This window comes from Heptranchias perlo, chromosome 11, assembly GCF_035084215.1.
Source record: "Heptranchias perlo isolate sHepPer1 chromosome 11, sHepPer1.hap1, whole genome shotgun sequence".
Lineage (NCBI taxonomy): Eukaryota > Metazoa > Chordata > Chondrichthyes > Hexanchiformes > Hexanchidae > Heptranchias > Heptranchias perlo.
Genome location: NC_090335.1, coordinates 18,607,682 through 18,621,659, shown reverse-complemented (window position 1 = coordinate 18,621,659; position 13,978 = coordinate 18,607,682). Strand labels below are relative to the sequence as shown.

Below are 13,978 nucleotides of genomic sequence, written 5' to 3'. Positions count from 1 at the left end.
TAACATACTAACCACTCTCTGGCCCAACAGCTCGAGGACTTTGCTGTACTCACCAAACAACCTACTCAGTTTGGGTTCTGCCAGGACCACTCGGCTCCAGTCCTCATTACAGCCTTGGTCTACTCTCCTCATCAGCAAAGTGATGGAAGGTGTCGTCGACAGTGCTATCAAGCGGCACTTACTCACCAATAACCTGCTCACCGATGCTCAGTTTGGGTTCCGCCAGGACCACTCGGCTCCAGACCTCATTACAGCCTTGGTCCAAACATGGACAAAAGAGCTGAATTCCAGAGGTGAGGTGAGAGTGACTGCCCTTGACATCAAGGCAGCATTTGACCGAGTGTGGCACCAAGGAGCCCTAGTAAAATTGAAGTCAATGGGAATCAGGGGGAAAACTCTCCAGTGGCTGGAGTCATACCCAGCACAAAGGAAGATGGTAGTGGTTGTTGGAGGCCAATCATCTCAGCCCCAGGACACTGCTGCAGGCGTTCCTCAGGGCTGTGTCCTAGGCCCAACCATCTTCAACTGCTTCATCAATGACCTTCCCTCCATCATAAGGTCAGAAATGGGAATGTTCCCTGATGATTGCACAGTGTTCAGTTCCATTCGTAACCCCTCAGATAATGAAGCAGTCCGTGCCCGCATGCAGCAAGACACGGACAACATCCAGGCTTGGGCTCATAAGTGGCAAGTAACATTCGTGCCAGACAAGTGCCAGGCAATGACCATCTCCAACAAGAGAGAGAGTCTAACCACCTCCCCTTGACATTGAATGGCATTACCATCGCCGAATCCCCCACCATCAACATCCTGGGGGTCACCATTGACCAGAAACTTAACTGGACCAGCCATATAAATACTGTGGCTACAAGAGCAGGTCAGAGGCTGGGTATTCTGCGGCAAGCGACTCACCTCCTGACTCCCCAAAGCCTTTCCACCATCTACAAGGCACAAGTCAGAATTGTGATGGAATACTCTTCACTTGCCTGGATGAGTGCAGCTCCAACAACACAAGAAGCTCGACACCATCCAGGACAAAGCAGCCCGCTTGATTGGCACCCCATCCATCACCCTAAACATTCACTCTCTTCACCGGTGCACTGTGGCTGCAGTGTGTACCATCCATCGGATGCACTGCAGCAACTTGCCAAGGCTTTTTCGACAGCACCTCCCAAACCCATGACCTTTACCACTTAGAAGGACAAGAGCAGCAGGCACATGGGAACAACACCACCTGCACATTCCCCTCCAAGTCACACACCATCCCGACTTGGAAATATCTCGCCGTTCCTTCATCGTCGCTGGGTCAAAATCCTGGAACTCCCTTTCTAACAGCATTGTGGGAGAACCTTCACCACACAGACTGCAGTGGTTCAAGAAGGTGGCTCACCACCACCTTCTCAAGGGCAATTAGGGATGGGCAATAAATGCCGACCTCGCCAGCGCCGCCCACATCCCATGAACGAATATAAAAAAATTTAAACCTCTAATATAAATCGTATCCAAATCTTTTCCATGGAAAAATGGTGGAAAATTCCAAACCACCGTACCCACTAACCAGAAAAATGTGTAATAGTTTATATTTTTTACGAGGAAGGATAGAAATTGAGTTGAAATTAGGTGAAGTTTTTAATAGCTGTTATCTAGTACATTCATTTGCTGATTGTAAAATAAGGTAACTTAATGATTCATATCTGGCCTTGTCTCTCTAAAATGTTAATCAGTCCTCCTCTTAAAGACCAACATCTTGCTCATTGGGAAGGGAACCTTTTTTTCTAGTCAGTAAAGAAAGAGCTTACATTTATACAGGGCATTTCATGATTTCAGGACGTCCCAAAGCACTTTACAGCCAATTAATTATTTTTGAAGTGGAGTCACTGTTATAATGTAAAAAACATGGCAGCCAATTTGCGCACAGCAAGGTCCCACAAACAGCAATGAAACAAATGACCGTATAATCTGTTTTTTAGTGATGTTGGTTGAGAGTTAAATGTTGGCCAGGGCACCGGGAGAACTCTCCTGCTCGTCTTCGAATAGTGCGATGGGATCTTTTTACGTACATCCGAGGTGGTTTTTCTCATCCAAAAGACAACACCTCAGACAGTGCAGCACTCCGTCAGTACTGCACTGGAGTGTCAGTCTGGATTATGTGCAAAAGTCTCTGGAGTGGGGCTTGAACCAATGACCTTCTGACTCAGAAGCAAGAGTCAGATACCACTGAGCCACGGCTAACACCTAGGCTGATGGTTGGGGTTTCTTTTGTGTTCATTTGTGGCTGTGACGTAATATTTATTTGAGCTATTTGTTTTTCTTCTGGATTGCCTTTCATACTGTTGTCAATGTATAGTGTAAAAAGCACACAGCAACCTGATAGTGATCGTCATGATTTCAATCTCCATCGATGTACATTAAGCATTGTCTGGAAACAGTGTCAGCTCAGTGGTGTCCTGGCCGAGATTTATCCCTCAACCAACAAAACCCAGATTATCTGATCATTATCACATTACTGTTTGTGGGATCTTGCTGTGTGCAAATTGGCTGCCACGTTTCCCTACATTACAAAAGTGAAGACACCTCAAAAGTACTTCATTGACTGTAAAGCACTTTGGAATGTCCTAAGGTTGTGAAAGGTGCAAATATAAATCCAAGTTCTTTATTTTACTGAAGGGAGCTAATTTGTACTTTACACCTAACAGCGACACTGCAATATCTTGTGCATTAGCTTTGCAGCAGGATTTCCAAGGCTTCGCTCATTATTTATTTTCATCTTATTCCTAGCATTGTTCAAGTCAGCCAAGTAATTTTGGCTGTGATTGAGAAAAAATGTTCTCGGATGCCAGTTAACTTTGCATACTGGACAGATCGCCAGGACCTGGAAGGCAGGATTTTGATTTTGAGGATAGCTTTTTAAGTTAATGGACAATCAAGTGTAATTAGTTTGATTTATTGTCACAGCTCAATGAGGGCACTTCTGTAACATGACTGTGCTTAGGAGAGTGTACAGTGCTGAACATAGTTTACAGTCAAACTTCGACAATCGCACACCACAAAAGTGGAAAAAAGGGATGAAGTGATTTGAATCAGCAGTCATTTATAAAATAACCAGAATATCATCAAAGTCGATTTGATTTGGAGATATCCAGCCACACTACCAAGGACCTGGCATCATTTCTTCGCTGAGTTTGACTTCAGAGTGTCTTGTGAATTTTTTTTTAAAAAAGCAACTTACAACTTGCAACAAAAATTAAACAGGGTCTCTTAACCCACAGTTGCCAGCTACAGATGTGAGCACTAAAGGCAGCTTGTACTCTCCTCCAGCGATTCCACTGGCAGCGACACTGAGTTCACTGTCGTGGAGCTGGCAAAGTTTGATCATCTTCAGCTGCTTCATCATAAGGTCAGAAATGGGGATGTTTGCTGATGATTGCACAGTGTACAGTTCCATTCGCAGCTCCTCAGATAATGAAGCAGTCCGTGCCCGCATGCAGCAAGACCTGGACAACATCCAGGCTTGGGCTGATAAGTGGCAAGTAACATTCGTGCCAGACAAGTGCCAGGCAATGATCATCTCCAACAAGAGAGAGTCTAACCACCTCCCCTTGACATTCAATGGCCTTACCATCGCCGAATCCCCCACCATCAACATCCTGGGGGTCACCATTGACCAGAAACTTAACTGGACCAGCCACATAAATACTGTGGCTACAAGAGCAGGTCAGAGGCTGGGTATTATGTGGCGAGTGACTCACCTCCTGACTCCCCAAAGCCTTTCCACCATCTACAAGGCACAAGTCAGGAGTGTGATGAAATACTCTCCACTTGCCTGGATGAGTGCAGCTCCAACAACACTCAAGAAGCTCGACACCATCCAGGACAAAGCAGCCCGCTGGATTGGCACCCCGTCCACCACCCTAAACATTCGCTCCCTTCACCACTTGCGCACCGTGGCTGCAGTGTGTACCATCCACAGAATGCACTGCAGCAGGAGTCTATATACTGCCCTTCAAAGGGGTGATGTGCGGCCGATTTTCTAGGCCACAGTGTCCAGTAAACTCCCTGGGGAAGAGGGATGGAAATCAGAGCTGAGACCCCAATATGCGGTTGAACAAGCCCATGTCTGAATCTCTTCACTACTTGACATATTTTTGTTGAGATGACCCTGGACAAATGCCTCCTTAATGTGATATTGTCTGGGAGTTTGATCTCCAATATGCAACTTGCAAGCAGGACCTGACGCTGATCCACAAGCGAGGAAGCTTGTAAACTATTAACTGCACTCACACCCTTTGCGCACAATTTTTACCAAATTTCAACAATCTCCTAACCTTGCTGCATTGACAAAAGTCTTAATTGAGAGGTCAAAGGTCACTGGGGTTGGAAATATTACACTCTGTCCTTCTAGATCAATTCGCTCCTTGACCTGACTTCTTTCTTCTTTGTTTTTCTCCCAGGGTGGAATGTCTGTGGATTCCATCACCGATTTGGATGACGATCAGTCTCGATTATTGGAAGCTTTACAGCTTTCACTCCCCACTGAAGTGCCAAGCAAGAAAGAGAAGCAAAGAGACAAAAAACTAAGCCTTAATCCTATCTATCGCCAGGTTCCTAGATTAGTGGACAGCTGCTGCCAGCACCTAGAAAAATATGGTAAATATTACTCTAGTAACCATTCCCAATGTACTATCTAAGAGGAGTACAAGGTAAGTAGAATTTTGTATAATCGGAGGTAAACTTAAAATAACTTGCAAGACAATTAAAAATCCTCTATCGAAAATACATTAGGGAGCTACGAGAAGAAATCAATGCCAATACAAGATATTAAATGGCACAGATAAAGTTAATCTGGACCACTGCTTTAAGGTATGCCAGGATACCAGAACAAAGTGGCACAGATTCAAACTGGTCAAGAGGAAGTTTAGGACATGTGTCAGGAATAATTAGTTGATGCAAAGAATGATCGACATTTGGGTCGAGTAGGGTAGTGGAGGTGAAAACCTCAAGACTCATTGAAGAGTCAGATAATGTGATGAGAGAAATGAAAGTCCATTATTCTGGAAGGATAAGCCAAGCCTTCTTCATCTGTGTTGTGAGACATTGCACAACAGTGAAATCATGGAGTACTTTTTTACACAAAGGGTAGTGGAAATCTGGAGCTCCCACCCCCAAAAGGCTGCAGATGCTGGATCAGTTGAAATTTTCAAGACTGAGATTGATAGATTTTTGTTGGGTAAGAGGATCAAGAGATATGGATTAAAGATGGTTAAATGGAGTTGAGGTGAATGGAATGCCAGAACCAGCTCGAGGGGCTAAATGGAGTACTCCTGTTCCTAGCACATGAGTGCAAGAGACAAGACTGATATGTTTGCAAGCATCTTCAGCCACAAGCACCGAGTGAATGATCCCGTTCAGCCCACCCCAAGGTCCCCACTATCATAGATGCCAATGTCCAGTCAATTCAGTTCACTCAACATCGCATTAAGAAACGACTGAGTGCATTGAACGCAGCTATGGGCTCGGACTGCAATCTGACCATAGTGCTGTAGATCTGCATGCCAGAACTAACTGATCCCTCATCAACCTTTCCATACAGCTTTGACAACTGGCATCTGTCTAACCATGTGAAAAATTGTGCAAGTGTTTCATATCCACAAAACACAAGATATATCTAATCTGCCTAGCAGCCTCCTCCCAATCATTGACGAAAGGAGTCATTAATAGTGCCATCAAATAACGCTTACTCAACAGTAATCTCCTCACTGATGCTCAGGTTCTGTCACAACCACTCGGCTCCAGACCCCATCATGGCCTTAACCCGTACATGGATGCAAGAGCTGAATATCAAGAGAGGTGACAGTAGCTGCCCTCAACATCAAGGCAACATTCGACCAAGTATGCGACAAGGAGCCGTGGCAAAATCGAGGTCAATGGGGATCAAAGAGAAAATTGTCCAGTGGCTGGAGTTATATTTAACACAGGAAGGTGGGCCAATCAGCACTACCCCTGGACATCACTGCAGAAGTTCCTCAGAGAAGTAGCTTCAGCCCAACCATATTCAGCTGCTTCATTAATGACCACCTTTCCATCATAAGGTCAGAAGTTGGGTTTTTTGGAGCCCATGACAGCCCACAGTAAGGTTTGGACAACATCCAGTCTTGGGCTCACAAGTGGCCTGTAATAGCTGTGCCCTTTAAATGCCATCACTGAGTCCCCAGCCATCAATATCTTGAAGGGGGTCACCATTGACTAGAAGCTTAACTGGACCAGCCATATCAACGCCATGGTTACAAAATCAGGGGAAAGATTGGATACTCTGTGACGAGTGGTTCACCTCCTGACCTCTCGAAGCCTTTCCAAAATCTAGAAGGCTCAAGTCAGGAGTGTGACGGAATACTCACCACTCACCTGGATAGGTACAGCCGCAGCAACGTTCAAGAAATTTGACACCATTAAGGGGAGAGCAATTTGCTTGATTGACCCCCAAGCCACTGTACACAAAATCTACTCAATCGATGACACCATCACACTGCATCTGCAGTATCTACACTCTACTGGATGCACTGCAACAACCCACCAAGATTACTTCAAAAGTACCTCCCTTCCCTGTGACCTCTACCAGCAGGAAGGCCAAGAGTATCAATGTTGTGGAAATACCAGAACCTCAGAGTTCCCCTCCTAGTCACACACCACCTTGACTTGGACATATATTGCTGTTCCTTCATTGTCTCTGGGTCAATATCCTGAAATTTCCTACCTAACACCATCGTGGGAGCACTATCACCACAAGAGCTGCAGTAGTTCATCGTTACCTTTTGAGGCAACTAGGGATTGGCAATGAATCCAGCCTTGCCTGCATCACCCACATCCTAAGAACAAATTAAAATGGAATGATCTTCGCAAATACCTGAACTTTGGGGTCTTTCAAGGCCAAAGACAAAACCTAAAATTTCTTCCAACCTAATATCTTGAAAATATGTTGATGTGTTTTCTCTTCAGTTATGGGTCTGATGAACAGGGCACCATTTTTCAGTCTGTGTATATACCTGTTAAATATTTTTCTTGCCATAAAGCTGTGCAAGGCCATGATGTACACTGTATAATTATTTCTTGATGTTGCTGCAGGTCTTCAAACAGTAGGAATATTCAGAGTTGGAAGTTCAAAGAAAAGGGTAAGACAGGTAAGACAAACCTATTTATTTTTCACAGGTCATTAAGGGACATTCTGGAAATAAATCAGGGTAGTTCCATCTTTTCATATACATGATTTAATCTGCCTGCAGAAACAAAGACTACATTTCTGAAATTCCTCCTCATGACACTCTGTAATATAATATGTGTGGCAGGCTTTGTATTAATTTAAGTAGATAAATAATCCATAAATCTTTCAGTTTTAAGAAAACAAGTTGTTTCAAAATATTTTGAAACAGCAAGCCCATAAAGTAAGTATGAGTGGTACAGAGCTGTCATTCTGGCTGGAAGTTTGTTGCTGTACAGACTGCTCAAATCGTCTGGCTTATTTGGGTGCATATTGTCTGCAGTGCCATAGGGAAGCATAGTGTCCCATTAGGTAGTTGAGAATCTAAAACATTGAATTAACTTGGAGGGAGGGGGAATGCACCGTTACAAACTTTCATAATGTTAAAGTAAAATTCTTTCTCCTTCCTTTCTCTGCTCTTCAGAGTTGCTTGCTACAACAACAACAACTTGCATTTATATACCACCTTTAACGTAGGAAAACGTCCCAAGGTGCTTCACAGGAGTGTTATCAAACACATATCCAATGCGGCAGAATTGAACCTCAAGTATTTTGTTCCAATAATGTTCCAATTTAATCTTGGTAAATTGTTTCTTGTAGTCTGTTTATTGGTATTTGTACATAATGGCTCCTCCCTTTGGTGGATACTTAGAAATGCCAGATGGAATTTGTACATGAAAATGATTTTCTGTGTCTAGATGTTGACTTGCAGCATATCTTGATGCAATTTATAAATTGCTTCATTGCAATTTGTAATGATTGTTGTATGAAAACATATTGATAGATACAAAATTCCAAGTTTTCCTTCATTACCATGATACAATCTTTACCTATCTCTGTTCCACATTTGAAGCAGGATCTAACATGGTAACATAAGAATATCTAGACGAACAAAGAGCAAGGTCCAACTAGTTTGCTTTTTACCATCTTGGTAGTCACATGATACAATGTTCCATAGATTGACCATTCGCTAACTGAAATAATGTTTCCACAGATTAGTTTTGAATTTACCCCCTTCAAGCGCAGGCCGTGTCTTCTGGTTCTACTGTTTTGGTCAAGGTGAAACTGCTCATCATGGTCCCTTTAGAATCTTAATCTTTTTTTCCAGTGAGAACATGCCCAATTTACATAATCGTTCCTCATAATCGAATCCCTCCATCCCGTCAATCATTCTGGTTGCTCTCTTCTGTACCCTCTCAATCATTGCAATATCCTTTTTGTACTGTGGCGACCAGAACTGTACACGGTATTCTAAGTGCAGTCACACCAATGATTTATAAAGTGGCAGGATTACCTCACTATTACGGCTCAATATTGACCTTTTTAATACATCCCAACAACTGATTTACTTTACTCACTGCTGCTGATCATTGTTGTGATAGTTTCAATTTATTGTCTATCAGGACCCCCAGATCTCTCTTATTTTCCATGCACATTATTTTCTTTCCATTTTACTAATAGCCCCTGCCTGGATTTTTGTCCCCATGTGAAGCACTTTGCATTTTTCCATATTAAATTTCATTTGCCACCTGTCTGTCCAATTCTCAAATATATTCAAATCATCGTGTAGCTTATCTTGTTCAGCTTTGGAGTCTACCACCTTTGTTAATTGTATCCATATGATTTATGTCAATTAGTGTTAATTGTATTCAGGTGGTGCATATCAATTGGGGACTCTTGTATCCATTTATATGAGAGTTTATCTAGGGTGTGGTGTGGGTAATGTGGATCTCTATGAATAAAGGCGTGGAAGCAACTGAAGATCAGGCTCTAGTATTCTATCCTTCACCACATGGCTATCCAATTTATTACACTTTCATTAGCTTTGTATTATCTGCAAATTAGGCATTGTGCTTGTAACTCCTCGGTCATTTTTGAAGATATTAAATTAAAGAGGTCCCAAAACACACCCCTGTTGGACCCCACTTCTAACATTCTCCCAGGCTGATGACCCTCTGTGTTCTCTTGATCAACCAATTATGTATCTATTGTAAAATATTTTCATTGATTCCCACTTTCTTTATTTTCAGTACCAGCCTTTCCAGAGGAACTGTATCAAAGGCTTTACTGAAATCCAAGTACTCCACACATCCACTGCCTTACCCCTATCAAGCTTCTTTGTCACACCCTCAAAAAAAACTAATAAGTTAGATTGACAAGACCTCCCCTTCATGAACCCATAATGACTATCTTTTAATTCTAATCCAGATACTCCATGTTCTTATAAGAAGGGTTTCCATAACTTTACCCACCAAACTCACTAGTCTGTAGTTTCCTAGGTCATTTTTGCCTGTTTTTAAAAAAATAGGAGTAACATCTTCCTTTCTCAAATACCCAGGCACCTTTCTGGTATTCAGTGATTTCTGGAAAATTTGTGCCAGAGTTCCTGCAATTTCCTCCCTTATTTCCTTAAAGATTCCCAGCTGCATCTTATCTGTGTCCCTTGGGATTTATTTACCTTAAGTTTGCACAGTTGTTCAGCAACCATGCTGGTAGTAATGTGAATAGTGCTACAACTCATCTCTGCAACACCCTCTCATTCTCTTTCCAGATCTAATAACTTATCTATCCCCTCCTCAGTAAAGACTGAGGCAAAAAACTTATGTAGCACTTTTGCAGCCTTTGTAGCATCAGTTGTCATCCCTCGCTCAATCCCACTTCCAGTGGCCCCACTCCATCCCTCGTTTTTCTTTTCCTTGGAATATAACTAAAAAACTTTATTATTATCATTCACTTGTCTTGCCATATTCAATTCGAAATTTTTCTTTGCCATTTTGATACCCTTTTTACACTCCAGGCGTGCCTTTTGGTATTGAATCGTCCTTCATTCTGGCCATTTTCCTTCATGGTCTTAAATGCTTTTTTTTTCTTCTTTAAGTTGCTTGGTAGTCCTGTTCAACCAGGCAGGAGTGCCTTTAAGCTTGGTACTTTTGCTTTGCTTGGGTACACATTGGTCCATTGGATTCAGAGTTACCTCCTTGAAGGAACTCCATAGTTCCTTCATTCTCCTCGACACATTCAAACCTTCCAGGCCCACTCTGACAGCACGTCTCAAGTGCATAAAGTTGGTGCTCTTAGAATTTAGCAATTTTGTTTGGGTTTTAATTATCTCTAATAATGTAACCTGATGTAAATTACGAAGAGTTGAGGTCAAAATTTACTTATGAACAGTTTTTATGTTTGCATTTTTACGACATAGTGGTTTGTTTTGGTTTTGTTGTGGGTTTGGTCTGTTCCCAGTTTAGAGGTTCTTAATGGTTGACAGTTTGGTTTATGTTTTAGCATAGGACTGAAAACTGTTGAGTATCATCAGATGACTATTCCTGAAGTGATACTTAAAGAACTGTTTTCCTTAATTGGCATTGTTGGTGGTATGTTTGCCGAAATGCTACTAGCATAATGCACACTCCCAACATTCAACCAAATGCAGAAGAATCTTGACTGGTTCCTCAGAGACCGATCTGGCTCCAGCTAGAGAACTCTTCTTGGTCCAATGGGATGTATTTCTTGCATCTCTCCTGCTACAATAGGACAGACAAGCATGTAGCTTTCATTTATTGGTGGGTTTTCAGACAAAGCAGCTGATATGCAACAGCTGTAGGCCATTATCCTACTGTTGATGTTAAGCCTCTTAGCATTGTGATTGCCTGAATGCTGCAAAGAAATTGCGTGAACTTCAAAGGAAAAAATGTGGTTTAATTCCACCAGAAATGCTCTAATATTCAGTTTTCAATTCATTGTGCTGTTAAATCAAATGCCAATAGATAGAGCCACATAAGCAAGAACGTCCATGGGTATCCGCAGAGATTGTAGGGTAGAAATTGGATCTCGTTACACCCATTTTATATGCGTAAAACAGGCACAATGAGGATCAATTTCGGGGACCAATGTCCTGTGCCCAGAAGATGTCTGACTCAATGTTTTGGTCGTGCCATTTATCAGGTAGGGTTCCCAAACTTCCCGCTTATGGTGGGTGCCTCCTGAAATCGTTGCATCTTCTCCCGAGCGCTGGCTCTAGCACCCCAGGAAATCAGGGTTTTAAATTTCCCACCGCAGTGCGCGTCCTGCTACATAACGTCACTGGAGCCACCAAACCGGTGACATCACCTGGTCAACGCCACAGAGAGCCGTGACCGGCTGGTGTGCTGGGAACAGTCAGGAGGGGGCTGCAGGGTCTGGAATCGGGGAGGGGGAGATGGGGGCTTGGCATGGGAGATTGAGACTGGGAATGGAAGTTCGGGGGATGATGGAGAATCATAGAAAGTTACGGCACAGAAGGAGGCCATACGGTCTATCGTGTCTGTGCCAGCCGAAAAAGAGCTATCCAGATTAATCCCAATTTCCAGCCCTTGGTCTGTAGCCCTGTAGGTCACGGCACTTCAAGTGCACATCCAAGTACTTTTTAAATACGATGAGGGTTTCTGCCTCTACCACCCTTTCAGGCAGTGAGTTCCAGACCCCTACTACCCTCTGGGTGAAAAAAATTCTCCTTACCTCCCCTCTAATCCTTCTGCCAATTACTTTAAATCTATGCCCCCTGGTTATTGACCCTCTGCTAAGGGAAAAAATAGATCCTCCCTATCCACACTATCTAGGCCCCTTGTAATTTTATATACCTCAATTAAATCTCCCCTCAGCCTCCTTTGTTCCAAAGAAAACAACCCCAGCCTATCCAATTTTTTCTCATAGCTAAAATTCTCCAGCCCTGGCAACATCCTCGTAAATCTCCTCTGTACCCTCTCTAGTGCAATCACATCTTTCCTGTAATGTGGAGACCAGAACTGCACTGTACTCAAGCTGTGGCCTAACCAATGTTTTATACAGTTTTAGCGTAACCTCCCTGCTCTTATATTCTATGCCTCAGCTAATAAAGGAAAGTATCCCTTTTGCCTTTCTAACCACCTTATATCCCTGTCCTGCTACCTTCAGGGATCTGTGGACATGCACTCCAAGGTCCCTTTGTTCCTCTATACCTCTCAGTATCCTCCCATTTATTGTGTAATCCCTTGCCTTGTTTGCCCTCCCCAAAAGCATTACCTCACACTTCTCTGTATTGAATTCCATTTGCTACTTTTCTGTCCACCTGACCAGTCCATTGATATCTTCCTGCAGTCTACAGCTTTCCTCCTCACTATCAACCACACGGACAATTTTTGTATCATCTGCAAACTTCTTGATCAAGCCCCCCACATTCAAGTCCAAATCATTAACATATATCACAAAAAGCAAAGGACCTAGTACTGAGCCTTGCGGAACCCCACTGGAAACAGCCTTCCAGTCCCAAAAACACGCATCAACCCTTACCCTTTGCTTCCTGCCACTGAGCCAATTTTGGATCCAACTAGTCACTTTCCCTTGGATCCCCTGGGTTTTTACTTTATTGACCAGTCTGCTATGTGGAACCTTGTCAAAAGCCTTGATAAAATCCATATACACTACATCAAATGCGTTACCGTCATCGACCCTCCTCGTTATTGCCTCAAAAAATTAAATCAAGTTAGTCAGACATGACCTTCCCATAACAAAACCATGCTGACTGTACTTGATTAACCCGTACCTTTCTAAAAGGCGATTTATGCTGTCCCTCAGAATTGATTCCAATAATTTGTCCACTACCGTGGTTAGACTGACTGGCCTATAATTACTCGGTCTATCTCTTTCTCCCTTTATAAACTATGGTACAACGTTATCAGTCCTCCAATCATCCGGCACCATGCCTGTAGCCAGGGAGGATTGGAAAATGATGGTTAGAGCCTCCTCTCTTTCCTCCCTTGCTTCTCTTAACAGCCTGGGATACATTTCATCCGGGCCTGGCGATTTATCTACTTTCAAAGATGCTAAACCCCTTAATACGTCCTCTCTCACTATGTTTATCCTATCCAATACCTCTTCCTCTTCCTCTTCCTTCTTTTCCTTTATACTTTCACCCCTGCACTTTCCATTCTCCTCTAGGCTTTCTGCAGTATTGAGCTCTCGGTGTCTGACATAAGCTTCCCTCTTCTGCCTTTTCTTACCCTGTGTGCTCCTTGTCACCCAGGAGGCTGTTGATTTGGCAGTCCCACCCTTTTTCTTCGTGGGAACATGTTTACTCTGAACCCCTTGAATACCTCCCACTGCTCTGACACTGATTTACCTTCAAGTAGCTGTTTCCAGTCCACTTTTGCTAAATCACTTCTCAGCTTAGTAAAATTGGCCTTTCCCCAATTTAGAACTTTTACTCCTGGTCTATCTTTGTCCTTTTCCATAACTATGCTAAATCTAACTGAATTATGATCACTACCACCAAAGTGCTCTCCCACTGATACTCCTTCCACCTGCCCAGCTTCATTTGCTAAAACTAAATCCAGAACTGCCCCCCCCCCCCCCCCCCCCCCACCCCTGTTCACCTGAGGAAGGAGGAAGCCTCCGAAAGCTTGTGAATTTAAAATAAAATTGCTGGACTATAACTTGGTGTTGTAAAATTGTTTACAATTGTCATCCCCCCCCCCCCCACCTTGTTGGACTTGCTACATACTGGCTAAAAAGGTTCTCCTGAATGCAATTTAAGAATTCTGCGCCCTCTATACCTTTTGCACTGATTATATCCCAGTTAATATTAGGGTAGTTGAAATCCCCCACTATTACTGCCCGATTTTGCACTTCTCAGAAATTTGCCTATGGGGAAAGGGAGCTCTGGGGGGAAGAGATAGAGATGGGAATCAGGGGTCCGGGTGGGTGGGGTGGGGG

General features: G+C 43.2%; 1 protein-coding gene across 4 annotated transcripts in view; it reads left to right on the top strand.

Moving 5' to 3' along the window:
- The window catches only part of LOC137327145 (rho GTPase-activating protein 6), a 514,589-nt gene that overhangs the window by 449,140 nt on the left and 51,471 nt on the right, over positions 1-13,978 (top strand). For all 4 annotated transcript variants that reach the window (XM_067992647.1, XM_067992648.1, XM_067992650.1 and 1 more), the window contains exons 5-6: positions 4,452-4,647; positions 7,120-7,175. In XM_067992647.1, the coding sequence (XP_067848748.1) occupies positions 4,452-4,647; positions 7,120-7,175 (252 nt within the window). The remainder of the gene's footprint in view (positions 1-4,451; positions 4,648-7,119; positions 7,176-13,978) is intronic.